This window comes from Gossypium arboreum, chromosome 2 (assembly GCF_025698485.1).
Source record: "Gossypium arboreum isolate Shixiya-1 chromosome 2, ASM2569848v2, whole genome shotgun sequence".
In the NCBI taxonomy this organism is placed as follows: Eukaryota; Viridiplantae; Streptophyta; class Magnoliopsida; order Malvales; family Malvaceae; genus Gossypium; species Gossypium arboreum.
The window spans coordinates 99,591,430-99,618,374 of NC_069071.1; the positions used below are offsets into that span (position 1 = coordinate 99,591,430).

Consider the following 26,945-nt stretch of genomic DNA (forward strand, 5'->3'; position numbering starts at 1 on the left):
TGTACTTTGAGCTCAAAGGAGTACTTATGAGATATAGCTCTTTCAGAGTTGGTAATCTATAGAGGTCTTATTTACTTTTCACCTCGATTGTATACACAAAAAAAAAAAAAAAAGTCAATGTCAAACTGTTATTACTCTTTTTTCTATTTTTCTACTTTGGTGCTTGGAGGAGTACCCTCTTTACAAAAAATATTGTTTGAAACTCATATATAAGTGTAAGTTTTATTATCTTGTTTTAAATTTATATTTAATGTAGATTTTTATTTTTTATTGAGTCATAAATAAGTCAGTCAATTCAGATATTGCAGATCAATTTACTTCCATATAAGCAAAAATTGAGTCATTAAAAATTATTATTGTTGATGATGTAATATTTAGACGATATAATGATAGGATAGACTGCAATAAACAGTTTTTACTTCTTCTTTTTTTTTTAACGACTTAAAAGTTAACATAATATTAGTTATTAAATTTTAAGTAATACAAAAAGGAATATAAATTTTTGCTGTTTTTAGAATTTCCTCTAGTGGGCAGTGTTATTTAAAGCAGCGATTGAGAAAATGGCAGACTTGATCTGTGTTCAGCTCTCTGTTATTTGGGTCTGATATAATTTATTGGCGTTGGAAACGTCAGCCAGCCACCCTTCATTGGTACATACTTCTTGCAGACCATCATTTCTTTCTTTTTATTACCATCATTTTCTTTAACCAAATATGAAACTCTCGAAGATGGCTATGGAAAGTTTCAGGGTTTTCTTCTTTGTTCTACTCTTCGCTGCCTCTCCTCTTCTCCAAGGTCTGTAAATTACTATTTCAGATCTAAATCTATTATCCTCTTTGATTAAACATTAAATAGCTATTTCTGCTTACCTATCGCCGACTCTGGATCTTACTTTTGGATTTTCCTCTTGCATTCTTACGTCCCATTGTTTTGATCTGAATTGATTTTCTTTCTTTTGATTCATGATTCGATAAGTGTGATTTTGGCGTGATTTCTTTGTTTTCTAAATCTTGGTTGCATTGCATGCCCTTGACATTTCATTTTCATTTGATTTCTTTTTCAGAAAACAGACAAGCTTGGCCATCGTTTTTCTACCTTTTCTACCGATACTTAAGTGGTTATTTAGCTTTCTTTTTTGCTCTAAGAAAAGGCAACGAAAAGCGTTCTTGTCAAGCACTTCTCGTTTTTGGCTAAAATGCTTGTCAACTACTTTGATGCTCTTTTCTGTAACATTCTTGAAGTAGTATTTCCAGAGTTGAATTTGTTTGTTGCATTTTTTTGTTTACCTTTTGTTGATCATAAATTAATAAATAGATAAATAAATTGTCAATATTGTTTTAAATTATGTTGTGACTTGAATTTTTTCTTGTGTGATAGTTGCTAGGTGTCAATCAGAAGCAGACGTAGATGTTGCTGAAGCTGTTGAAGGAGGTGAGCTTGGGATTGTTGGCGAGGATGTTCAGGATTTTGGTGATGGGAATTTTGGCCCAGCGCCGGGAGTTGAAACTGTATTCATTTTCCCCAAAAATAGTGCGAAATGTAAGAACATTTCGATGTATGATTTTGTGAGTGATGTGCATTTTTATTTGATTGGAAATGGTTAACCTCTTCCCCCTTCTCTCTTGGCAGTGGTTGTGGCTGGAGAAGAGACTGAACTTTTAGTTGGGATGGAAAATGTTGGTAATTAGTTTGTCTTCACAACATTACTGGCTCTTTTTACAATGCAATTTGATGTTATGTGTTGAAATAAGTTAATTTATCTGTCCTTCTTCAGTTCATTTGCTAGATTTCAATGCTTACCAGTTTTGCATTAGCCATGCCAGTCCTCTCTTATGCTTAGGGGTCACCTTTAAATATCATTGCAATCCAAGCAAGTGTTCATCTCCCTTTCGATCATCGAATGCTTGTACAAAATCTTACAGCGCAGGTAATCATAGGTTTTCATAATATTGTTCTGGTAATATTTTTAAAACTCATGCTTTGGTATCTAGTGCAGTTTTCATTTTGATTGATTTCTGTTCTTAATTTCTGTCATTTCCTAATTTAAAAACTTTACATTATTGAATATCTTGGCTTTTAGTTTTTTTTAAGTTAATGCATTCATTGTTTTTTTTTTTCTTCTAGATCATTATTTGCTGCTTATCCTATTTTGTTGTCTACTTGGTTAAAAGGTGTTGACTAAATCTATGGTATCTTTATTGAATGTCTTAAATATCCATTATCAAACATGTGGCTAGTGATGAGTTTTATGTGCTGTGACTGATTCTTTTGTGTTCCTCTTGCTACTGCTTACCTACTTTAATGAGCTTTAACAGTGATAGTGCAGTTCATTATTTTTGCCCAATAATATGAAGATGGATGTTGAACTTGCATTTAGATTGGTTTAAGAAACATTGGCAGAGTGTGTTACCAATGTAGATTTTGCTGTGTCTTTAACTTTCAGGCTAGACCCTACACTGATTTTGTGATTATACTGAGTATATCAATACAGTATATAGATATCATACTCTAATTGCTCACTGTGCAATTGTAATGTTTTGCTGCTGGTTCTGACATTTGGCTTTTTGTTTTCTTTTGTGCTTTACCTTAAAGCCTAAACCCTATAAAATGCTTCTTGCTTTATTTGAAAAGGATCTTAAGCTTCTTCATTGCTAAAACATTATGGCCTATGTTGTTGGATTGAAACCGCCTTGTGACTTTTGCATGTAAATTTTGTAACTGAAAGTGTGTTGTTTTAATACAGACCTTCAACAAAGCATCTGTGTCCCCTTCAGTGCAAGCTACTTTCCCTTACATGTTTGCTGTTAGCAGGTACTTACAGGTAAATAAAAACTCGGGGAGTTCTATGCTTTAGAACTTTATATAAATACCTTTTGTGAGGACAGTGTTGCAGTTAAGCTTACATGTCTAAAACATTGATGCAGCCCGGAACTTTTGATCTTGTGGGTACGATCGTCTATGAAATTCACCAGAAACCATACCAAAATACATTCTACAATGGTACCGTTGAAGTTGTTGAGGCTGGTGGTTTCCCAAGTGTTGAGTCTGTTTTTCTTGTTACCCTTGGGATTGCACTTCTTGTTCTCCTCGCCTTATGGCTTCATGGTCAACTTCAGCTTACTACAAAGGTATTGTAATTGTGCCACCTTCTTCAGTTGTATTAATTTACTCTAGTAACTATGTACTAAAATAAAGTATGCATGAGACAGGATTAACATTTTCTCCAAACTATTTGTTATAATACCTAATCAAACAGGGCCTTTTGCTGAATGAAAATATTGATGGATATCTCGTAGAAAAGAGCACACCCACCATGTATACATGGGGTCAAATCTACATTGTCCTAGCATGATTGACCTATTTCAAATTGTCCAGAAAGCTATTGTGCTGTGAATGTTAAGTATTTGTAAATTTTTTTGTTTTTGCACTTGCAAGATTACTTTATTGTTGCATGCATACTTGTAAGGAGAGAGAGACAGAAGGAAAAGTGCTTGCATCTATTTTTTCATGTTTCTTGTATTTCTTATTTTTAATTTTTTGCGGAGTGAACCTAATATGTTTGCCTTTATTGTTTGTTTTTGCTAGAAAACTAAGAATGCTCCAAAGGTGGAAGTCGGAACTGGGACTACTGATGCCTCATTGGATGAATGGCTTCAGGTTATGCATCGTCATTTACTTCCCATGATTTTCTAGTGCAGTTATTGTTCTCTTTTTTCTTTTTGGTCTGTTCACCCTCTACTACTCGTATTATGGACCTCTGTCTTAAATAAGTTAAATAACAATCTTAGTAGGGTTTAGCTGAAAATTTCCTGATTTGGATGTCTTAATTTTCAGGGAACTGCTTACACTCAGTCAGCTTCCAAATCAAAGAAAAAGAAGTAGATGGGGCAGTGTTTCTGAAGTTAGGCTATTGCAACACATGCTAGGCATTTGGAAAATTTCAAAGTGAAGGCACAAGTAGTTTGAGAATTAGGCCAGGAAAAGGCATACCTTGCTGTTGTAGCATGTGAAATTAAGCCTTTTTGAAGCAAAAAGGTAAGAAGCAGAAGGTTCAATTTTATTTGAGGAAAATTTCCGGATAACATTATATTTTCTTGCCCCCAACCCACCAACATTTGCTTCTTGTTTTCTAGGTTGTGGTAGATAAAAATTCTTGCTCATGGATTCCGGGTTTTGCTTGATTGGTCTATACAATTTCTCTCTCAAAAGATTCCAAAGTCTAATGGTTGTTGGTCGATGTTTCTTGGACGGGAACGATAGTCAATCCGTTAAGATCATCAGTTTTTGGTTTGATTTGTTCGTTCAGTTCAAAGTAAACAAATTTATTACAAATTTTAAAAATATATAAAATCTAGTTTAATCGCTTTGTACTAATTCGTGGGTCAAGTTTTTGTTAGATCAGTCCAAACAACATTGTTGTTTGTAGTATCATCCTTTATTTTTAAACATGATGGAGCATAAAGGTTGGGACTTTAAATTTTGTTGAAGGCTAATCGTATTTTTAATGATGAATGATCTCGTCGTATTATTCTTACAATTTTGTTTACAAAAATGTTATTTTTAATTTACTCGAATAATATTTTTAATAAAATTTTAAATATAGATATTTAAAAAAGATGTGAGGAATAATATCAACTTGCGGATAAGCTAAAATCATCCATCGTCGCAAAATCTTGTTTTAGGCTTAAAATGAAAGTCGTCCAAGATGGGTCCAACTTCGACCACTAATTTAAAGTACCCAAGTGTATGACTATATAAAATTCAATTGTAGGTGATGAGATATTACCTAAATTTGGGGCATTAAAACCCTCCACATCTTTGAATGTGACTATTAATCCAAAAAATGTGCTATGAGGTTATCACTTGTCTAAAACATTGCTTCAATACCCTTTGCCCCACTCACATAATTTACAATTTTGCTTTGTTATCATTTGTGGTTTGTGAATTTATATCATTCACAATTCATCTCACCAAACATTAGGGTGCATAATAAATCATAATAGTCCCTAATTTGCTCAAATTCAGTAGTCTTTTGACCCCACGTTTATTATGCGACTTGTACCTATATTTTCAACATTAATTCTTTTCAAGATTTTATCAACAGCTTTATGCTTTTTTTATAAAAAGAAAAATTAATTTCTTTGATGTGCTCATGTTTGTTGATTTAAGTATACTATTATCTTACAAACAGTCCTTTTATCAGATAAAGACCTATAATTATCTGAAAAATAACTATCGAAATTCATGATCAAAAAACAAATGTCGAAATCTATTATCTTTTCAAGGCATCATTAAGTACTAGTTTTAACTCGTGTGTTGCACGTGAAGAATATAATAGTATATGTTTTAAATAATATCAATGCAATAAAAATATTATTATTAACAATATTTTGTGAAATAAAGTAATTTATATAATTTATAAATTCATGAATCAATTCATATTAAAATAATTCTATTTTTATTTAATTTAAAATTTTATATATTATTAAAAATTATATAATAAAGATAATAATATAAGCAAATATAATTTAATTAATGTTTATGATTTCATAATGTATTAGGCAATTAAAATAGGTAATGTGAATAATAATGAGTAAATTTTGCTTAATTATTAAATATATAATAAATAACTAAAAATACAATCGTGTAAAAAAAAAACATAATAATTTTTTAACCTTCCAACTTTACAAAGAAAGTCATTTTAGCCTTTCATTTAATTTTGTCTTTTTAGCTTTTAAACTTGCATTTTTATCAAATCATCTTAAAATAGATGAAAAAGTTAATGTTTTTTCACTTTGCTGACGTGGCATACATATTGATTACTACGTGGATGACACATCAACATTTTATTAATTTTTAAAATTTTAAAATTCAAAAATATTTTTAAAATAAAAATCATTAAAATTATTTTAAAATTTTTAAAAATTAATTAAATACTAACATGTCATCCACATGTATGCAAAAACAACAAAATTAACAAACATATTTAAATGGAAGACTAAAATTACTATTTTATTTTATAAAATTGGAGAACCAAAAATTTCATTATACCTAAAAAAATTCTTTTCTTCAACTAAATATAAATTTTATTAATGAAAAACGAAGTAGACTGAAAGAGATCCTTGGTTTGAGGGGACTTTAACCTCTTATTCAATAATTCTTTATTGAATATAATGCCCTAATCTAATAGCTTATAATCCACAACACGAAACCGGATAACAAAGCACTCTTTAACACTAATATAGAAACTAATGCAAATCAACATAAAAGCTCAACCACCAACCAATCAACATTTTTAAGTAATCCAAATAAAATAAATAACTATATTCAGTAAGAGACTCAGAAATTTTTTGGAGGGTTGAGATTAAATTGTATATTTTATAATAGTGAAAATATAATTTTATCATTTTATAGTATATATCTTTATAATTTTTATCATTTTTAGAGGGTAAAGTATAATTTTACTGTTGCCAATTTAAAGTTATATAGATTATAAAGAGTTTAAATGGAAAATTATCCATTTTAGGAGGTCAAGGCCATATATCACCAACTTCCGTGGTTAAATGTAAAGATTAGTGCACCAAAAAAACAATAATATCCCTTTCATTAATAAATTTATTAACTTCCTTTATAAATAAATTCATTTAACTTGGACTCAATTGTATAACCTTCACAATATTCTTTTCTTTCCTATCCTATCGAACAACAATTAAAATCTCTAATATTTATCACCCGAATGAATCTCATTTGATAGTTAGTCGTGCTTAATAATATTTAAATTCGTGATAAATATATTTAAATAAAATCTAAATTAATTTTTATTATAATTAATAATGAGCATGTATAACAATTATCTAAATAAGTACTACTTTAAGATGTAATTATAATTTAAAATTACCAAGTATATATGTTGTGCAGTATTTACAATTTTAAAATAGTTGCTTCATGGATTTTATTAATTAGTGCATTAATAAATCAACCACAAAGCTCAGCTTATTTGTGATTTGCACATGAGAATTATTCAAAAGCTATCATATCTAAATTAACATGCCAGTTTTGGCAAAGCTAGTAAAATCTCATTGATGGCAAAAAGTAAGGGTAAATTCGAAATTTTCTTCAATTTAGCTGGTAGCCTATTTAAGTCTCTTGCTTCATCATCACTTCTCTCAACGACACATGCAATGGTAGCTATGGTCCCAAGTTTAGGTCATTAATAAATAAATAAAATATCTTACAAATTTTAGTCTATGCTTTATGCTCCAAAAGCTGAAATTTTGAATTTATTTAAGTTTATAATATTATTAGGAAAAATAATCACAATCGTCTAATATGAATCATAAAAGTGGATATAAAAAAAAATTGACAGTAATGAAAAAGCAATTCAACATATAGGACAATTGAAGTCATTAGTTGGTTGATTCACGTGAAGATGTCAACTTTGTATACAAAACTATGCAAGGATGTGGGAAAGTTGAGACTTATAAGATTTAATTTAATATTTGTAAGGACTGATTTGATAGTTGTATGCTGCTTTGTAATGAACATTTTTGTAATTCAACCAAAAATCATGTATAAGCAAAGCAAAGATTATATTTATGAAAGTGAGTAAGTAGGTTTAAACAGACAGCCTGTTTGTAGTTGAGAACTCATTGAATGAAAGATAATGTCATTTGCACGATGAAGCTGGCGTGGCACACATTTCTTTTTCAAACCATATAACAGCAAAAGGGGAGGGGGTCCCCAATTCATGTGAGGCTTTAAGTGAGGTGTCGGTGAGGCTTTGCATTTGATTCCCTTTAAGATCATTATATAATAAAGCCTCTGTATATGCAATCTGATCATCATCACTCAAAGATTATTTTGTTATGTGCTTGGCAGCTGCAAATAAGCTGATATTATTTTGATTTGGGTTCCTAAATCGTTGGGAGGAGGGACTGTAAAAAAGCATAGGTTCCCCATGCAGATCCTCCCGTTTCGAGGAGGCGCACTTGTGTGCTTCATTGCTTCCTTGTTATTTGTTGCCAGTTTTTGCAATGCCGATGCTAAAACAGTCGAGGTTGTCGGGGCTGGTGAGTGTGCAGATTGTGCAGAGAATAACTTGGAGATTAGCCAGGCTTTTTCAGGTACGTACTTTGATCACCTACTCATGCATGCATGCATATATTGAGCTCGAGTAGGACTACGGGACAGCATTATTTTTGTATTATGTAGGGTTACTTTAACACTGATGATATCCATAATATTATTGTTATTAATTTGTGTTTCTTTTTACAGGGCTACGAGTAAACATAGACTGCAAGCCCGAAAATGGGAAGAACTTCAAAACACGAGGATCAGGGGAGCTTGATAAACAAGGCAATTTTAAAGTATCCGTTCCAGAGGATTTGGTTGAAAATGGGGAACTGAAGGAAGAATGCTATGCACAGCTTCACAGTGTATCGGCAGCACCTTGTCCCGCCCATGATGGCTTGGAGTCGGCCAAGTTAGTGTTGAAGTCCAGTAGTGATGGGAAACACGAGTTTGGGTTAAAAGGAAAGCTCAGATTCTCACCTCTAACCTGTGCTTCTGCCTTCTTTTGGCCTCACTTTAAGTTTCCTCCCATGCCTAAGTGGAACCATCCCCCTTTGCCCAAGTTTCCACTTCCCCCATTCAAAGGCTTCCACCACCATTATCCAATAATCCCTCCCATCTACAAGAAACCTCTTCCGCCACCGTCCCCGGTGTACAAGCCCCCTCCAGTTCCCGTAAACCCACCTGTTCCAATCTATAAACCTCCACCAGTTCCAGTCTATAAACCTCCTCCAGTTCCAGTAAAACCACTTCCTCCACCTGTTCCGATCTACAAACCTCCACCAGTTGAAAAACCACATCCTCCACCTGTTCCAATCTACAAACCTCCACCAGTTGAAAAACCACATCCTCCACCTGTTCCAATCTACAAACCTCCACCAGTTGAAAAACCACATCCTCCACCTGTTCCAGTTTATAAACCTCCACCAGTTGAAAAACCACATCCTCCACCTGTTCCAGTCTATAAACCTCCACCAGTTCCAGTATATAAGAAACCATGTCCTCCACCAGTTCCAGTCTATAAATCTCCTCCGGTTCCAGTATACAAGAAACCGCATCCTCCTCCAGTTCCAGTCTATAAGAAACCACATCCACCTCCAGTTCCAGTATACAAGAAACCATGTCCTCCCCCAGTTCCAGTCTATAAATCTCCTCCAGTTCCGGAACCACATCCTCCACCAGTTCCAGTCCATAAGCCTCCTCCAGTTCCGGTATACAAGAAACGAGTCCCTCCTCCGGTTCCAATCTACAAGCCCCCTCCAGTTCCTGTATACAACAAACCACTACCTCCCCAGGTTCCAGTGTATACGAAGCCACTTCCACCACCTGTTCCAACCTACAATCCAAAACCCCTCCCTCCCATTCCTTACAAGCCACTCCCTCCACTTCCCAAGATCCCTCCATTCCCTAAGAAGCCATGCCCTCCCCTTCCTAAGCTACCTCCTCTTCCCAAGATTCCTCCCAAGTATTTCCACCACCACCCTCCTCTTCCTAAGCTGCCTCCTCTCCCTAAGATTCCTCCCAAGTATTTCCACCACCACCCCAAGTTCGGAAAATGGCCTCCTTTGCCACCCTTTGCTCCCCATCATCCTTAAGCTATCTTGCATTGTTTTACGCATTTAATGAAGGTGGTTAGTGTGAACAAGTTCCCCAGCAGTACCTCATGCAATAAATGTAGCAACAAAAGAAGAAGAAGAAAATTGTTAAAATTAAGAGAGGAATTGTTAATTTATTATTTATATGTTTTGTTAATTACTTTATGATATGAATGTGTGAATTTCTAATTTTCTGTTGCAATAAATACCAGTACATTAACTTTTCTTTTTCTTTTTCATGCTCACCACCTTATTTTGGCTTTCCGTGATGCGATGCTAACCTAATTCACCAGTATTATGTATCTTATAATTAATGCCCCAACAAACCAATAAATAGTGTGGTCTTTTTTTATCTGTAATCTCACTGAAAAAAAAATCTGCAGTCGTACTTGCCGCTGTTCATCACTATCACAGCACACCCATCATCTTTCTCATCTCACCATAATTTTTCATTTCTTTCTCTTCTTCTATATTCCTATCCTATCTTTTTCTATGCACTTGAGATTCCCATTCAAAACACCAATAACCCATCTATTCCAAAAAAATTTTGAAAAAATTTGATTTATCAGAATAACCTGAAATAATAATTTTATACTATCATTTCTCCTATTTTAAAATTGCCTAATACTATAATACATGAAGTCTATCATCAAACTTAAACATTGTTTAACGTATTTATTTTTTTAAATCAATTATATTTTTTTACATGAATAAAATATTATGTAAGATACCCAAAGTAGGTGTCCCATTAGGTAATCCATAAATTCATGCCATGAGCTTTTGGCCCATGTTCTGACGGTAGCAGCACTGGGATAGACGATTATTCCTTTTTAATACCACTGGAAAACCTAAAAGAATATATAATAGACAATTCTTCACATAAATTTTAGAATAAACTATCAACATATTTATTTTTATTTGTCTCAAATTACATTTTAGTTACTTATATTTAAAATGTTATATATTAGTCACTTACGTTATCATGTTGTAACATTTTAGTCACTGAACCGTCAATTATCGTTAAAGGTGTAACGGTAAGCTGACATGACACGTTAAATCATCATTTCATATGAAAATTTTAGGTTAAATTCTACAATTAATTTTTATATTTTTTTTCATTTTAAGCTATTTAATTTTTTTCTTTTATGTTCTTTTAACTTTTAAGCAATTTAATTTTTTTCTTTTATGTTCTTTTAACTTTTTTTTCTTTTTTTTTCATTCTCTTCTACTTCTCCCTCCGTTTTTCTCCCTTTTTCATTTCTTTTAACGTAATTTTTCTATATTTTCCGTTTATTAAAACTAGCCCACAAGCTTGCCTCATTCGAAAAAAATTAAATTGTTCAAAAAAATAAAAGTATAGGGACTAGTTTTAACAAAAAAGGCAAACATAGAAAAACTACGTTAAAGGAAATGGAGAAGGGAGAAAAACAGAGGGAGAAGCATAAGAAAATGAAAAATAAAGAAAAAAAAAGGATAGTTAAAAGAACATAAAAGAAAAAAATAAATTGCTTAAAACAAAAAAAATATGGGGACCAATTGTATAAATTAACCTAAAATTTTTGTTTGATATGATGATTTAATGTACTATGTCAGCTTACAATTACACCATTAACGGTACCTAACAGCTTAGTGACTAAAATGTTACAACACGACAACGTAAGTGGCTAAAACGTAACATTTCAGATATAAGTGACTAAAATGTAACCTGAAGTAAATAAAAAATGATTATTTTAATAGTTTACCCTTAATTTTAAGCTTTGGTAAACTTGAATTTAAATTTCATTAATATGTGATAATATCATACTTTAAAATTATGTTAAATTATCAACTTAAATTTTTAACTTTTTTATAAAATTTTGAAAAATAAAAAATTTAAATTTTACTACATCATCACATCTTAGTAGAATCCAAGCTTAATGGCTAAAGTAAAAAAAGCTTCTAAATTTTGGGACTAATATGGAAAAAAAATTCAAGGACCAAAATAGGAAAAGTTGTCATATCTAGGAACTAACTATTACTTTATCCTATATATTATAAATAGTAGAAATAATAGGTTAAATTTGGCTATTAGTCTTTTAACCATGTATAAGTTACGAATTTAGTTTCTTTAATTAAATTTGGTTAATTTTAGTTCATGTATTTTTTGAATTTTAGAGTTTCAGAGTAGTTAAATCCTTTAGGTCAAGCTCTACTATTAGTCCCATACTATCATAGGTTGTGGGCTTAGTTTACGCTCTACAATTGGATATTTTTGTCCTTGTAATTTTTGAATTTTGGAAATTTGATCTTTGACTCCGACAATAGTCGTTAAACTAATTAACTAAAATGACATAACTTTTTTTGTGAGTATTATGTGAAAATAATAATTTGACATGGTATTGCATATGTGGTAATATTTTTGTCGCATAAAATTTTAAAAATAATTTAACTTAACAAATTTAACATTCATCGTTTAATCAAAATTGAAATTTCAAAATTTTGGTTGGTAACAGCACAATTCTGAAACATGGATTGTAAATTCCTAGGTGATTAATAAAACTCCAGAAATATTTCTGCTCAAATTAAGTGTATAGTAAAGGTCTGAATTTTGGTGGCATTAGTTGAGGGATTGATGTGATATTTAAGTAGCAATTAAATTGCTTATTGTAGAAGGACTTGGATGGTTATATTACCATGTTAATCAGAGAATGATTGTCTTGTAATTTGTACAATCTATAAAGAACTCAATGTACCACTAATTCTAAGGACTTATTTTAAGTGAGGAGACAATTAAACCTTTTACTTGCTTTAGTGAGTTTCATTTACCAACTTCATTTACTATAAATTGCCTATTGGTTTGATAAAAAAATTTATACTCGATATAATTTATTACAAATGTTTCATATTTATACTAATGTTATTCAAATTTTAACTTAGACAGGAAACACTTCTATTGGCGGAGTGGCTTAGTATCAAGACGGAAACTGAATTTTGAGATTCAACCGTCACTTAGGCTAATACACACCTTTTGAAGGTGAACTCTAAGGTATTCTCGATGGGATTCTCATCCTACTTAGTAGAGGATACAAACGGGCTACAATTCAATCTGACAATATAGAAGTAATTCTGCCCTAACTAATAATAGATTGGAAGATTCAAGCATTACAATGCTTAGAAGGGGATGACGACTTTTGAGAACTGAAGGACAATAGTGGCTACAACATATACCTAGAGAAGATAATATTATTACAGATCACTTGGCAAAGTTGAGACTTACGTGGAAAACAAGCTTACAAATCTTTGATACCATTCCTAATGAAGTTTTGGATATTTTTTAACAGGATAAAGTGAGAGACATTTTTTATCTTTTAATAAGATGTAACATTGTTGTGTTTTTATTACCAAAAAAAATAATGTGCAATGTTTAAATTTAAGGATAAAAGTAAAAATAAAAAAATCATAATTTAAAATTTATTTCCATAAGGTAATCTAATCATATTCGGCGCTTAATTTTAAATAATACATTAAATATGTTTTAAAATTTATTTAGTTAGAAAAAGAAAGAATAAAATAAAAGAGAAGAAATAATAAATATTTGTGTGTTTATGTAATATATTTGTTATCTTTATCGTATCAAAAGTAATAATGATATATTAGCATTTCATTAGATAAAATGATACAGAAATATTAGGTATGTTATTAATTATTATGTGATAGTAATAAAACAATTTATTTCTGCATGTAATTCTACTTCTACTTTTCCTTTCAAATAAGTATGATATATATAAAATAAAAATTAATTTATGATTATTTTTATGATTTGGAAATGGGTAGGGAGTATTCCAATAAATTTGGTTTTCTCGCAACATTGAAACGATACAGCATCAAGAACGAGGTTAACTTCCACGTGGTTAAATCCAAATCTGAAAAGTTCAAGGGGAAATGTACAGTGCAAGACGGCAGCTACTCATGGAAAATCATAGGTTCTATTAGGAAGAAGACGGGGTTATGGACAATTAAAAGTTCACCTGTCTACATACATGTGTTGCCTCTAGTACATTATTATTGGGTTTTTAGGGTTTTATTTAGGTTTAAGGTTATTTCCAATTATTTTTACGTACTAGTGGGGTTATAGGTATTTCATGGGATAATCCAAAGTTGAATTCGGATATGATCGCGAGCATAATACTATCGATGGTGAAAACGGATCGGAGGACTAACGTGTCGGTTTTAATTGCCAATATTTGTAGCCAATTCACTTATACGTCTTTGTACCACAAGGCGTGGATAGCTAAACAAAAGGCCTTGGAGAAGATGCACAATGGCTGGGACGCGTAATGCAACGAGGTATGGTAGTGGTATTAAATGCTAGAGAGATACGTACCTAGTTGCATAACATATCTTAAAACGGATCTCACTTGGTGTGTCATTGAAATCACCAAAAATAACTTATCCCTATAACATAGCGAAAAAAACAGTATAAGGGAAGTAGGGTCAAATCCTTAAGGACTAGATTGTTACAACTTCGTATTCCTCGAAATCCTGGGCACAATTGTACCCAAGAAAAACGACGTACTTGAGAAAAATTAAAAAAAAAAGACAGAATTAAAAATATGGACGAGTTGAAATTGTATAAATTGAAATTGAAATTGAAAAAAGAAACAGAATTGAGGAAATGGATTCTTCGTTTTTAGGGATCCCAGCATCCGGTTAGCTTGATCCTCCTTAGGTTCAATCCTAGGCTTTTAGGTGATTTTTCTCATAACAAAATAAGCCAGTTATAATGGAAGAGGATGCCTATGACCACCAGCTCCATTTAGATTTTAGACTTACGATTTAGAGGAACCTGACTCTAGCCAACCGTCACTTTTGTGGGACCGTCTTACACTAGATCATCATTTCTCAATAACGAATGCCACGCCATTTTGTCTCTTGAGCTCGACAACATCTGACGCAGTAAGTTAACAAACCAACTGTGTAACCTTCCCAAAACATAAAAAGTGATCGCCTTTTCACAAAATGAAAAGATCACTTTTTGGAAGGACATGGGCGGAAGCATCAGTGCCGTAATGTGGAGAAACAATGAATACCCGTTGAGAATGCTAAGTGCTGGTTCTAAGCTTCATAACCTTTTTCTGAGGAATCTCGATAACCTTTAGTTAGATGAGTTTAGTGACTCATGCTTTTCGGGAAAAAAATAAGTTTAATGGAATAGAATTTTATTGAAAATTAAAAGGAACAAAAAGCTAAGAGCTTTAGGGAGAAAGAGTTTTCTACAAAAAATGATGAGTGAATATTCATGTCACTCCATCCCCTATTTATAGTACATAGAAAACCTAGTTTGTTCCTATTTAAACTCTAAAAGATAAATAAAAATATAATTTAAAACTAAATATAAATAATATCATAATAATCCTAACAATAATCCTAAAAATAAAATTCCAATTTAAATGGAGTCTTCTGTTCATAAATCTCTTCTTTGAATTTTTGCCCAAGTCTTTTGCACTTTGAATTTTCAGCATCACTTCTTCTCTATTTTGCATGCTGACTCTTTTTGTCTTTAAATTCATGCTTTTTTCCCCCAAAGTTCCTTTTGCCTTCAATTTAATCCCTACAAGATAAAAAACCATAAAAAGCCCAAATTAGTAGGATCATACACAAAATATATATGTAATTAACATATAAAAGTATGTCATTTTAGAGTATTATCATATTCCCCTCTACTTAGCCAATGCTTGCCCTCAAGTATGGTTCTTATCCTACTGTGTAATTTAGATTTTACCATGAAAGAAGTATCATTCCAAATTTTTATAAAAATTAGGCATAATGCTTATGAAAATAAAGAGAACCCTTAGCTTGCTTTAAGTAAAACCGAAAAAGTACTCCAATTTAAACACACAAAAGTTAAATCGACTTGAATTATTTCATGAAAATTAGATAATTTACTAAACTTACTAAGACACCCTTTTGTTCTACACTTAATCCCCAAATGCAATTATTTTTTTCTTAGTTTTTTTTTCTTAAGAATATATTGGCCCTTTTGATGTGAAGAGAGATGACAACCCAAGCACCGCACCCCGGTTACTTAGCCTAACACATTCCTATTTTATTATTATTATTTGGTTAAGAATGTTTTGGCCCTTTTGACGCGAAGTGGGATGACAACCCAAGCACCCCACCTCAGTTATTTAGCCTAACACACTCTTTTTTTTTGTTTAATTTCGGTTAGCGGAGTTTTACGTAACACATCACACAACCTTTTGACGCAAAGTAGGATGACAACTCAAGCACCCTACCCCGGTTACTCAATCAGTCATGTTTTAAGTTGTGCTCATAACCAAGGAATCTTCAGATTTTGTTTTTTTTTATTTTTTTAATGAAACATAAATTCAATTTTGGAGGACTAGGAAAAACAATCAAGTGTCAAAAATAAGTTTTGGCAATTACCTATCAGTCATGAAAATAAATTTAGCATACATTTGTATTAAGTGTCCTATTTGCATTTAGACTTAATCAATTCTACTATAAACAAGATAGGATTAACTTCATTAATCATAATTATTTTAGCCTAATAGAGATAAAATAGTAGAGATTATATCAATATAGCAATATCATAACTAACTTAGTAGACAAAAATCATGCTCGCAGGTCAAACAATGGGTAATTCCTAGTCACAATCTTGGGCATGAAAAAAGTCAAGATATACAAAAAAAATATGTGGGCAAAAACAAGCATAAGGCAGTAGCAACAGTAACAAAACAACGGATAAAATAGAAAAAACAATGAGGAATGCCCCCCTACTTAAAACACATTGCCCCCTATGTGAAAAATAATATTAACAAATATGATGAAAAAGAAAGGGTTTAGAACACTCCCTATGCCGTTTTCATTACTATTTTCGCCACCCGTTTCCAAATTTGTTTTTTTTTTTTATTTCATCGATTCTCTTGGATATAAGAAGATAGATAAAATTTATTAACATGCAAAAAAATAAAAATAAAAATAAAAAAAATAATATATATAAATAATATATATAAATAAAATTGTATTGCCTCCCAACAAGCGCTTGTTTAACGTCGTTAGCTTGATGGCCCAATTAGTATTGAGGCTGTTCTTGCTGAATTTTTTCGATCGTATGGATTTGAAAATTCTCCTTTCTTACCATATTCAACATATTTTGGTTCAATCGTCTTTGTGCCTCTCATTTTGGTTTCTTATTTTTCTCCAAGAAAATCTTATGTGTGCATGTCATAGGGCTAATCCCTTTTAAGTTAGTAATGGTCTCATCATTCTCCAAAAATGCGCACTTGAGATGCTCAGTAAGTGGTATTAATTAAAAATCTGGTGCCTGCACAATAAAAGGTTAAAGTTTAGTATTCATAGGAGCCGATAATTCATTAACAGATTCACAAATAAATCCTAAATCGAAATTATCATTAAACAACATTTCAAGTTTATCTTCATAAGGTGACTCAAAAGTTTCTTCTACTAATGAGTCAATTATGTCGACACGGTTTACGTTTAAGATTTCACTCGGGTGACTAATAGCATCGTAAACGTTAAACTTTACAATCTCCCCGTCAAACTCCATTGTGAAGTTTCGCTACGTACGCCTATCTTAATACTTACGGTATTAAGGAAAGGTCGCCCCAACAAGATGTTCGAAGATCTAGGAGCATTATCCTCTTCCATTTTCACCATATAAAAGTCCACAGGAAAGATAAGTCTGTTGACTTTCACTAATACGTCCTCAAAGACTCCTTTGGGATGCACAATAGACTTGTCTACTAATTGAATGATAACACCTGTTTTTATTGAAAAACTCATTTTAAGTGATTCATTAATAGAAAAATGCATTACATTTATGGAGGCCCCTAAATCACACATAGCTTTTTTAATTCCTAAGTGACCTATTTTGTACGGTAGTACAAATATGCCCCTATCTTTACATTTTGCTGACATCTTTCACTGCAACACCACAAATGTATTTTCACTAACACTTACTCTTTCATTTCCAGTTAATTTTTGCTTGTTGGTACAAAGCTCCTTAAGGAACTTGGCATATCGCGGAATTTATTTAATGACATCCAATAACGGTATGTTAATCTCAAGATTTTTGAATGTTTCGAGGATCTCTTTTTCCTCTTTACCTCTCCGATGTTGGTTCAACCATCTTGGGAATGGAGATTGAATTATGGGCAATGCAGGTTTCGTTCGGACCTGTTCATCGGTCTTTTACTTTTTCTGCGCGGAATCTTGATCAAGATTTTTGTTAGGATTTGGTTCCAATACTTTTCCACTTCGCAACGTCACTGCATTTGCGTGTTGTCTTAGGTTAGGTTCCATTTATAACGACGGCTTTCCTTATGACTTCATTTTCTCAATTGATATGGTCAACTCTCTCATAGGCGCCTCAATTTTCTGTTGAAAATCCTATGTTTTCTTCTGAAAATCAACAGTTTGTCATTGTATTTGTTGTTGGAAATCAAGCGCATTAGCTACTAATTTATTGACCATGGTTTCTAGAGAGGTACCTGAATCTCGCGTTTGTTGTGGAAATCGATTTTGGTAAAGCTGATTATACTGCAGGTTAGCCTCATAACTCAAGTTAGGATGGTCTTTTCATTCTGGGTTATATGTACTTGCATAAAAGTCATATCGAATTTGGGACGGTCCAAAAGAGTTCCCCACAACATCTAAATAGGCCACAATATCATTACATAAACTGGGACATGCATCAGTTGTATGTTAGAGTGTTGCAAAAATTCCATATAGTTGGGTTGGTCTTGCTTTTTTTTTTTTTTTGCAACAAGAGAATTCACGATATTATTAAGTCTATCAACTTTATTTTCTAAAGTTGAATTACTTAGCTGGTGAACCCTTCTAGTGGGTTCAAGATTGGGTCGGAATTATTGTGTATTTGCAGCCATCATGGGGATCAAGTCCTTTTCCAGTTGGGGGTCATGTTCTGTTATCCCATGTTGTAGGCAACTTGTACACAACTTCTTAAATCACTCTCAATAATAGTAAAGAGATTTTACATCTTTTTGTCTTATCCCAACAATCTTCCTCCTTAACTCAACTGCACACGATGTTGGGAAATATCTGTTAGGAAACAAATGGGAAAGATCAGTCCAAGTTGTGATAGATCTAAGAGGCAGATAAAATAACTATTCCCTAAAAAAATCTATTAAGGAAAAAGGGAAAACACGTAATTTAATTTGATCCTCAATTACGCCCTGAGATTTCATACTAAGACAAATCATAAGAAACTCTTTCAAATGTTTGTGTGGATTCTCTTTTTGCAATCCGCGAAAAGTCAACAATAACTGGATTAATCTTGACTTCAGTTTAAAATTAGTATTCATAGTAAGAGACGAAATACATAACAACTGTTTTTCTGTAGGAGCTTTGGCTATTTGCCAAATTATTTGAGCCATAGGTTGTTGTGCTAGATTTGAGTTTATGTTAACCCTAGCATTAGACATTTCTTTTAGTGGATCGACTCCTATCCTTTCGTTCTCCAATGTTTGAGTAGGGTTTCGTTAACCTTAGACTCAATTTCGTCGCCTGCTTCTATTTTCGACGGTGGGTTACTCTGAGTTCCTACCACCTCTAAATGCTTTTTTCGTAGCTTCGTTTCCTTGCGATTAGCTCTTGCAGTCTTTTCTATTTTTGAATCGAACGTAAGATTTCCTGGAGTAGATATGGTTATAAGTAAAAGAAACAAGATTAGTACGTTACTAGTCCCCGACAACGACACCAAAATTTGGTACGTTGTTGGAAGCACAAAAAATAACCTATCCCTATGAAATAATGAAAAGAATAGTATAAGGGAAGTAGGGTCAAATCCTCAGGGACTTGATAGCTACAACTTTTTGTTCCTTGAAATCCTAAGAACAGTCGTGCCTAAGAAAAACGGCGTACCTGGAAAAAATAAAAAAGATAGAATTAAAAATATGGACGAGTTGAAATTGTATAAATTGAAATTGAAATTGTAAAAAGAAATAGAATTGAGGAAAGAGATTCTTCGATTTGAGGGATTCCAACCTTCTATTATCTTGATCCTCTTTGGGTTCAATATTAGGCTTTTAGGTGATCATTTTCATGATAGAATAAGTCAGTTATAGTGGAAGAGGACTCCTACAACCACCGGCTCCACTTAGATTTTAGACTTACGATTTAGAGGAACTTGACTCTAGTTAACCGTCAATTTTATAGGACTGCCTTACACTAGATCATCATTTCTCAATGGCGAATGCCAAGCCATTTCGTTTCTTGGGCTCAACAACTACTAACACAACAACTACTGACACAGTAAGTTAGCGAACCGACTTTGCAATCTTCCCAAAATATACAAAGCGGTTGTTCATTGCACAAGATGAAAAGATCACTTTTGGAAGGACATAGACAAAAACATTAGTCCCATAATATAGAGAAACGATGAATACTCGTTGAAAAGGCTAAATGCGGGTTCTAAGCCTCATGAACCTTTTTTAGGAATCTCGATAACCTTTGGCTAGATGCGTTTATTGGCTCATGCTTTTAGGGGAAAAAAAGTTTAATGAAATGAAATTTTATTGAAAAATAAAAGGAACAAAAATTTAAAAGCTTTAGGGAGAGGGAGTTTTTTTTTATAGAAAATGATGAGTGAATATTCATGTCACTCCATCCCATATTTATAGTTATAGAAAACCTAGTTTGTTCCTATTTAAACTCTTAAAAGATAAATAAAAATATCATCTGAAATTAAATCTAAATAATATTATAATAATCCTAACAATAATCCTAAAAATAAAATTCGAATTTAAATAGAATCTTCTGTTCATAAATATCTTCTTTGAATTTTTGCCCTAAGTCTTTTGCACTTTGTATTTTTGGCACCATTTCTTCCCTATTTCACATGCTGACCCATTTTGTCTTTAAATTCACACTTTTTGCCTCCAAACTTCCGTTTGCCTTTAATTTAGTCCTTACAAGATAAAAAAACCATAAAAATACCCAAATTAGTGGGATAATACTCAAAATATATATGCAATTAACATATAAAATTATGTCAATTTAGAGTATTATCACTTGTTACATGGTTGTTGAGTGTTCAAAAGTCTGTTTTAGACCTTCAAGCAATGCTAGGATGTATCCTAATACTATAAGCCCTTGGTACAAATAGACGTTACCTACATGTATGGTAGATATACCTATCGACTTTTGTTGGCTGTGGCACAGGATGGTAATTGGAGGATCTTTCCAATTACATTTGCAATAACATCAAGGGAGAAAGCAGATGATTGGGATTTATTTTTGTCTAGGTTGAGGGGGCATGTCTGTCCCTAGCCTGATATATGCGTCATCTCAGATCAGGGAGTTGGAATATTATCTGTAATTGAATGATAGGGAAACCTCTGGGATCGCACACACCATCGGTACTGCCTAAGGCACGTTACATCCAACTATTACCAGCAATATTGGTTTACCATTGAGCTACAATAAATAGTGAACATGAGTATCTGATTGCCACCAATATTATTTGGTTAGTAATGTTTTGTTTTTATTTTTATATTTTTTTGGTAAGTAACTGTCGCTATGTACTTATATTGATAGGGTACAAGATCATGAATGATCGTTTTCATGAGATGTTGGCAATATTGCGATCAATTAACTCGGCAACGGCAGTATATCTCGAAAACATACCATTTAAACAATGGACACAAGCATACGACCGCGGTTACGATATGGCCACATGATATTGAACCTGGCAGAATGCATCAATTCTGTTTTAAAGGGAACATGTCATTAGTTGATAACAGTAGTTGTGAAAGAGATATACTTCTATCTGGCAGAACTGTTCCCAAAGCGAGCGATGAGTTATGCCAGGAAATTACAGTGAGGCTATGTATAGTGCTTGGTGGTAGTGGAAGAAATTAATAATGGTAAGGTACGTGTAAATTGTATGTATGTAGCTTGTCACTTGCGCGAAGACTTATGGTTTCGGATGACAGAGTTCAACAGGTCAGACCAAAGTATAGCCAGGGGGTGTACCGGGTACACTTGAGAAATATGACTTACGACTGTGAGATATTTGATTCACTTCGTTATCCATGCGCTCATACAATTGCAAATTGTATGAATCTCCGTATGGATCCAATAGGCTTTGTTGACGAAGTGTACAAATTATAAAACTCGTACAATGTGTGAAGACACGTATTTCCACTAGTCTCAGATGAACGTAAATGGCTGCCTATATTGCTTGCTCTATTTAAGTTGTCACCCGGTAGAGATTTACATTGCAAACCAAAATGTCGACTGTACTCGACTTGAATATGCAACAACATGGATATTCAGGAGCGCTCAAACCAACAGAAGTTATGCGGGTGGTGTAGGAACCTGGGTCATACAATGTCATCCTGTCCACATCGAAGTTAAACATTATAATATGTCTTTATGGGAGTTTCTAGCGATTGTTAATCCAAAATAAATTCAATATTTTTTCATGTAAATTTTCAACAAAAACATTTGATATTTTTGTTCAAATCAAATCTTATTACAATGCTATGTGAAAATATTTGAAGTAAATTTGAATTTTAATTAGGGTTTAATGGATAGCTAAATCAGATAGTGTACCAAAAAAGATTCAAAAGAACTTATATTGTAACACCCCTTACTCGTATCCGTCGCTGGAACAGGATACGAGGTATTAACAAATCATAGTACATACTATTAAATAAAACCGAGACAAAAATATGGCGTGCAATTAGATCATGAATCATTATAACATATGCCTTTAACAATACTAGCCAATTTCAAAGGCTTCGTACAAAATAATCTGTCAAATAACTAAGTCTATTATACATGCCATAATTCAAAATGTTCAGTTCAAATACCCAAAAGTATTGATAGTGTAGGTAGATCTTTAACGATCCTTGACTCCTGTGCGAGCTGGACGACACTATAAGACAAAAGAGAGAAAAGAAAGTAAGCTTATAGCTTAGTAAGCAAGTATATAAATAATGAATAAAGAATTTAATATGTTTACACAATAACTCAAGTGTATCTACTTTAATTTCACAATTTACTCCACTTTGGTCAAACTGTCTCTCCTGCGTCATATTCACTAAATAAATCATAACTCGAGTTACAAAACTCGAAATTCAAATCCGTAAAATTTCCCTGAAACTAGACTCATATTACTTCTTATTAAAAAATTTTTCTAGAATTTTTGGTCCATCCAATTAGTACAGTTTATTAGTTAAAATTTCCCCTGTTATATAGCTCGACTGATCTGACCTCTGTTCACTACGAATTGAATTTCTCCCAGTAAACAATTAAAATAGCCAGTAAATTTGCTTCATTTAAAACTAGACTCAATAAGGAATCTAGATATATAAACTATATTTCTTAATTTGTTATGTACAATTTTTAATGATTTTTCAAAATTAGAACAGGGGATCACATAGTCATTCTAAGTGAGTCACACTCAAATATAAATATCTCAAAATATAGAGTTTCTTTACTTTCTCTGTTTCTTTTATAGCTTTAATTTCATATCTCATTAACCCTCTATGTGACAGCCCAAAATTGACCCTAGTCGGAATGTGGTTTCGGGACCACAAAACCGAGGCATAAAAATAATTTAAAATTTATTTTGATGCCTATAATATGTGTATGCTCATGTATGACATTTTTTGATGATTGATTTAGTGTTATAAAGGTGAATTTCACTAGAAAGGACTTAGTAGTGAACTTTGAAAGTACGATAGGGAAATGTGTGATGACTAATTAAAGCATGCATGCAAAACAATGGACTTGCATGTCAAATTCCCTTTTATAGGTGGTGGCGGCCATGACCAAGAATATGGGCTAAACATGTCATGAAACATGTTTTGTTGGGCATTAGGGAGAAATAATAAACAAATAAGCATGGGTAAGAAAAGAATGAAAAAAAATGTGTGTGTGAGTGTGGTATCTCCCCATTGCCGTGAGTTGTAAAGGAAGAAAGAAAAAATTTGTTCATCCTTTCTTTGAGCCAAAACTAAGGGGAAGAAGAGATTTTGCTTCATTTTATTTGTTTAGAAGAGATCTAGAAGGAGATTTGGCTAAACTTGCACCAAGATTAAGGTATGTATGAGGTTGTGTCATGAGATTCATGCATGTTTTAGTTGCCAACTTGATGTTCATGTTAGCCATGGTTCAAATCCTTGTTATGCCATGGAAGTGGTATTTGGTCAAAGTTGATATTGTGATAAAGCCATTGCATGCTAAGTGTGAAGCTTGATGATGATGCATGCAATGATGGATTGTCTACTCTTGAAATTTCTTTGTAGCCATCTTGAGTAAGACATTGAGTTTTCTTTTTGTTTAACCATGATTGAAGTTGAAAGGGCATGATTGTGATGTATTCGGCCATGATGCATTCATGAGCATGGTTCATGCTTCTTGCATGTTAGTTAAAATTTGTGTTTTGGATGGCTAGGGACACCTTGAAATTGACCATGCACATACATGTATATATATGTTTGCACATGATGTTTTGGTTATGAAGTAAGTGATGAATATGTTTGTTTAAAGAAGAAAATGTTGAAGAATGCTTGTGAAATTGCAAGTACATTCGCCTAGTACACATATGATGTGGAAATCTTGGAATTTATTGTTGAATTGGTGCAAGTATGACTAAGTATATTCGACCTTAGGTAGCCTATTGATGGCCTTAGCTTTTCCTTGATGCTTGAATGAATTGTATTGAATTGCTTGATGTAGTATAAAATGTGCATGACCATTGTGTATTCAAGCTAAAGGGTGGCCATATGACCATTTAAACTCCTTGTCATATTCGCCATAAGCTAGCATAATGAGGTTTTAATAAATTGAATTTGTTTGAATTAGCTCAAGAGCTTAGAGGGCCACAATTGGACAAGGGAAGGAAAAAGTGATCAAATAGCCGTAAAAGCCGTTCGACAACATCCGAGGTAAGTCCTCAAGAAGTGACCCTACTTGAATTATGTGAAATGAAATATGGATGTGTAATGATTATCGATTTATGGTGTATGAGTATTTGAATGATACCGGGCTAAGTCCCGGCGATTATGCTAGTGATTACCTTTGTGTTTGAACCTTAGTAACGAAAATGAAACATGAATGTCTAATGATTATTGATGTATGTGTGCATGAGCAATTGAATGATATCCGGCTAAGTCCCAAGACATTTATGCTGGAAATTATATCCGGTTAAGACCGAAGGCAATTGTGCTAGTGGCTACATCCGGGCTAAGACCCAAAGGCATTCGTGCGAGTCGTTCTATCCGGGCTAAGACCCGAAGGCATTCGTGCACGTGGTTATATCCGGTTGTATTCCGAAGAAGCTTGGGCTGGAGGTGAGTGTTGGCTGCTGTAATAAATTCCATTAGTACGCTCGAAAAGCCCAAAGAATAAGGTATGATTATATGTGCATTGGAAAAGTCGACATGCTTGAGCAACATTCGCTCAATCGACTAACGAATTTCAGCTATTGAATTGGTTGATACCACGTGAAAGTATATAATGATGAAGTGTGAAGTAAGAATGATTATGTGAATGTGTATTAATGAAATGATGCATTTGGCTATGTGAATGTATTGCTTTAATTAAAGCTGATTTTATTCCTTGAGACTTACTAAGCATAAAAATGCTTACCCGTTGCTTTGGCTCTCTGTTTTATAGATTTTGCTCGATAGCAATCGGATTCGGGATCATTAAAGTCAAGTCATCTACACTATCAAAGCCTCCATTTTGGTATAATTTTTGGTTGAACTTTGAAATGGCATGTATAGGACTACCCTTGTCGGTTCAATTGTGTTGTGATGTATATGTGTACGGCCATGCGAAAATGGCTCGTAAAAGTGAAGTACGAACTTAGACTATTTGTGGTTTGTATATATATATATATATGGTTTCATGATGTGATTATGGATTGGAAATGGGAGTGTTGGTCATGATCAGCCATTGGTATGGTTAAAATGATCATAAGTGAACCTATGTATGGCAAGACTAGTTGGTTCATGGAGACTACAAAATAGGTGAGACCTACCTTAAAAACAGATGCTGCCAGCTGCAGTGACGTGAATGTGAAAAATCACCAAAATTCGTAGGAATGGTATTAAATAGTGAATAAGCTATGTAAATGAACCTTGATGAGTATACTTTCATATGGAAGAAACGAAACGGTCATAGGAGTCACATGTTAAGAGATATTAAAGCTTTCGTGAGACAGGGCCAGAACGGTTTCTGGGTCCCCTGTCGCAACTTTAAAAACTTACTATAAATTATCCAGAAAGAATTAGGAGTCATGCCTTATATGTACAGATTCCATTTTGAGTCTAGTTTCATTAGAAACAAACGGCATCAGTATTAAAGCCCTGTACAGAGAGATATTCAAGTTGTAACGCGCGGAGGTCAGAGCAGTCGATCCCTGTAACATGGGTGACTTTAACTAATAAACTGTACCAATTGGCCCGACCAAAAATTCTAGAAATAAATCCATGGATGGATATATGAGTCTAAATTCAGGGAAAATTTACGAAACCAGTTTCCGAGTTTTGAAACTCGATATATGATTTTTAAGGCGACGGTGACGCAGTTTTCCAGCCTGACTGGAAATGTCAATTGGTGGGCGAAATATGTGGATTTGGCTTGTTAACCCCTCGTGTCCTACACCGGCGATGGTCTCGGGTTCGGGGTGTTACACTCTAAGTAAATTCCTACTATTTTTTGTGATTTTTCAAATTCACGTCACTGCAACTGTCCAAAACAGTATTATTGCTAATTCATTCTTTCACACTTTCTTTGTATTAACCTCATTTTAACATGCATATCACAATTCATTTTCACCACATTTCATACATCACAAGTATAGGTCCATGATTACAATGTCACCATAAAACCATCCCGTTGAACAATTCGGATTAATCCTCGATACTTGATGGTTTCAGCACACAGCCCCACCATTATATTTTATATAATTCGGCTCTCTTGTACACATGGTGAACACTTAGTACCACCCATGTGACCTAGCCAATTTATCTCGTAGCTCTCTTGTCTATATAGTGTCCTTCACTTGGAGTCACACATGCAACCTAGCTACATTTATCCTCTCCCGTAGCTTTCTTGTCTACATGGGATACATCCAATATCACACATGCGACCTAGCTACTACATAGTATCTCGTAGCTCTCTTGTACACATGATGTACACTCAGCACCATACATGTGACCTAGCTACATTTCATCTATATTATTCAATCTTTCCGAAAGTTCAACCGGGATTTCTCTC

The 26,945-nt window shown here is 33.2% G+C and overlaps 2 protein-coding genes across 9 annotated transcripts; both read left to right on the forward strand.

Annotated features, from left to right (window-relative positions):
* Positions 1 to 493: 493 nt before the first annotated feature.
* On the forward strand, positions 494 to 4,537 carry LOC108464821 (translocon-associated protein subunit alpha-like). 8 transcript variants are annotated; one of them, XR_008274243.1, is made up of 10 exons: positions 500 to 650; positions 729 to 795; positions 1,378 to 1,539; positions 1,630 to 1,680; positions 1,775 to 1,927; positions 2,744 to 2,821; positions 2,925 to 3,128; positions 3,586 to 3,657; positions 3,835 to 4,035; positions 4,134 to 4,537. XR_008274243.1 is itself a non-coding variant. In XM_053021260.1 (8 exons), the coding sequence occupies exons 4-8, from the start codon at positions 1,901 to 1,903 to the stop codon at positions 3,880 to 3,882; spliced, it is 429 nt and encodes a 142-aa protein (XP_052877220.1). In that variant the 5' UTR covers positions 500 to 795; positions 1,378 to 1,539; positions 1,630 to 1,680; positions 1,775 to 1,900; the 3' UTR covers positions 3,883 to 4,216. The 8 variants fall into 8 exon arrangements, 2 of the variants coding, with proteins under 2 accessions (XP_052877225.1, XP_052877220.1); XR_008274245.1 differs by having other exon boundaries at positions 743 to 795; XR_008274244.1 differs by having other exon boundaries at positions 749 to 795.
* A 3,215-nt stretch (positions 4,538 to 7,752) lies between these two features.
* On the forward strand, positions 7,753 to 9,871 carry LOC108467192 (extensin-1). The gene is made up of 2 exons (XM_017767755.2): positions 7,753 to 8,123; positions 8,275 to 9,871. The coding sequence occupies exons 1-2, from the start codon at positions 7,958 to 7,960 to the stop codon at positions 9,663 to 9,665; spliced, it is 1,557 nt and encodes a 518-aa protein (XP_017623244.1). The 5' UTR covers positions 7,753 to 7,957; the 3' UTR covers positions 9,666 to 9,871.
* Positions 9,872 to 26,945: the final 17,074 nt, after the last annotated feature.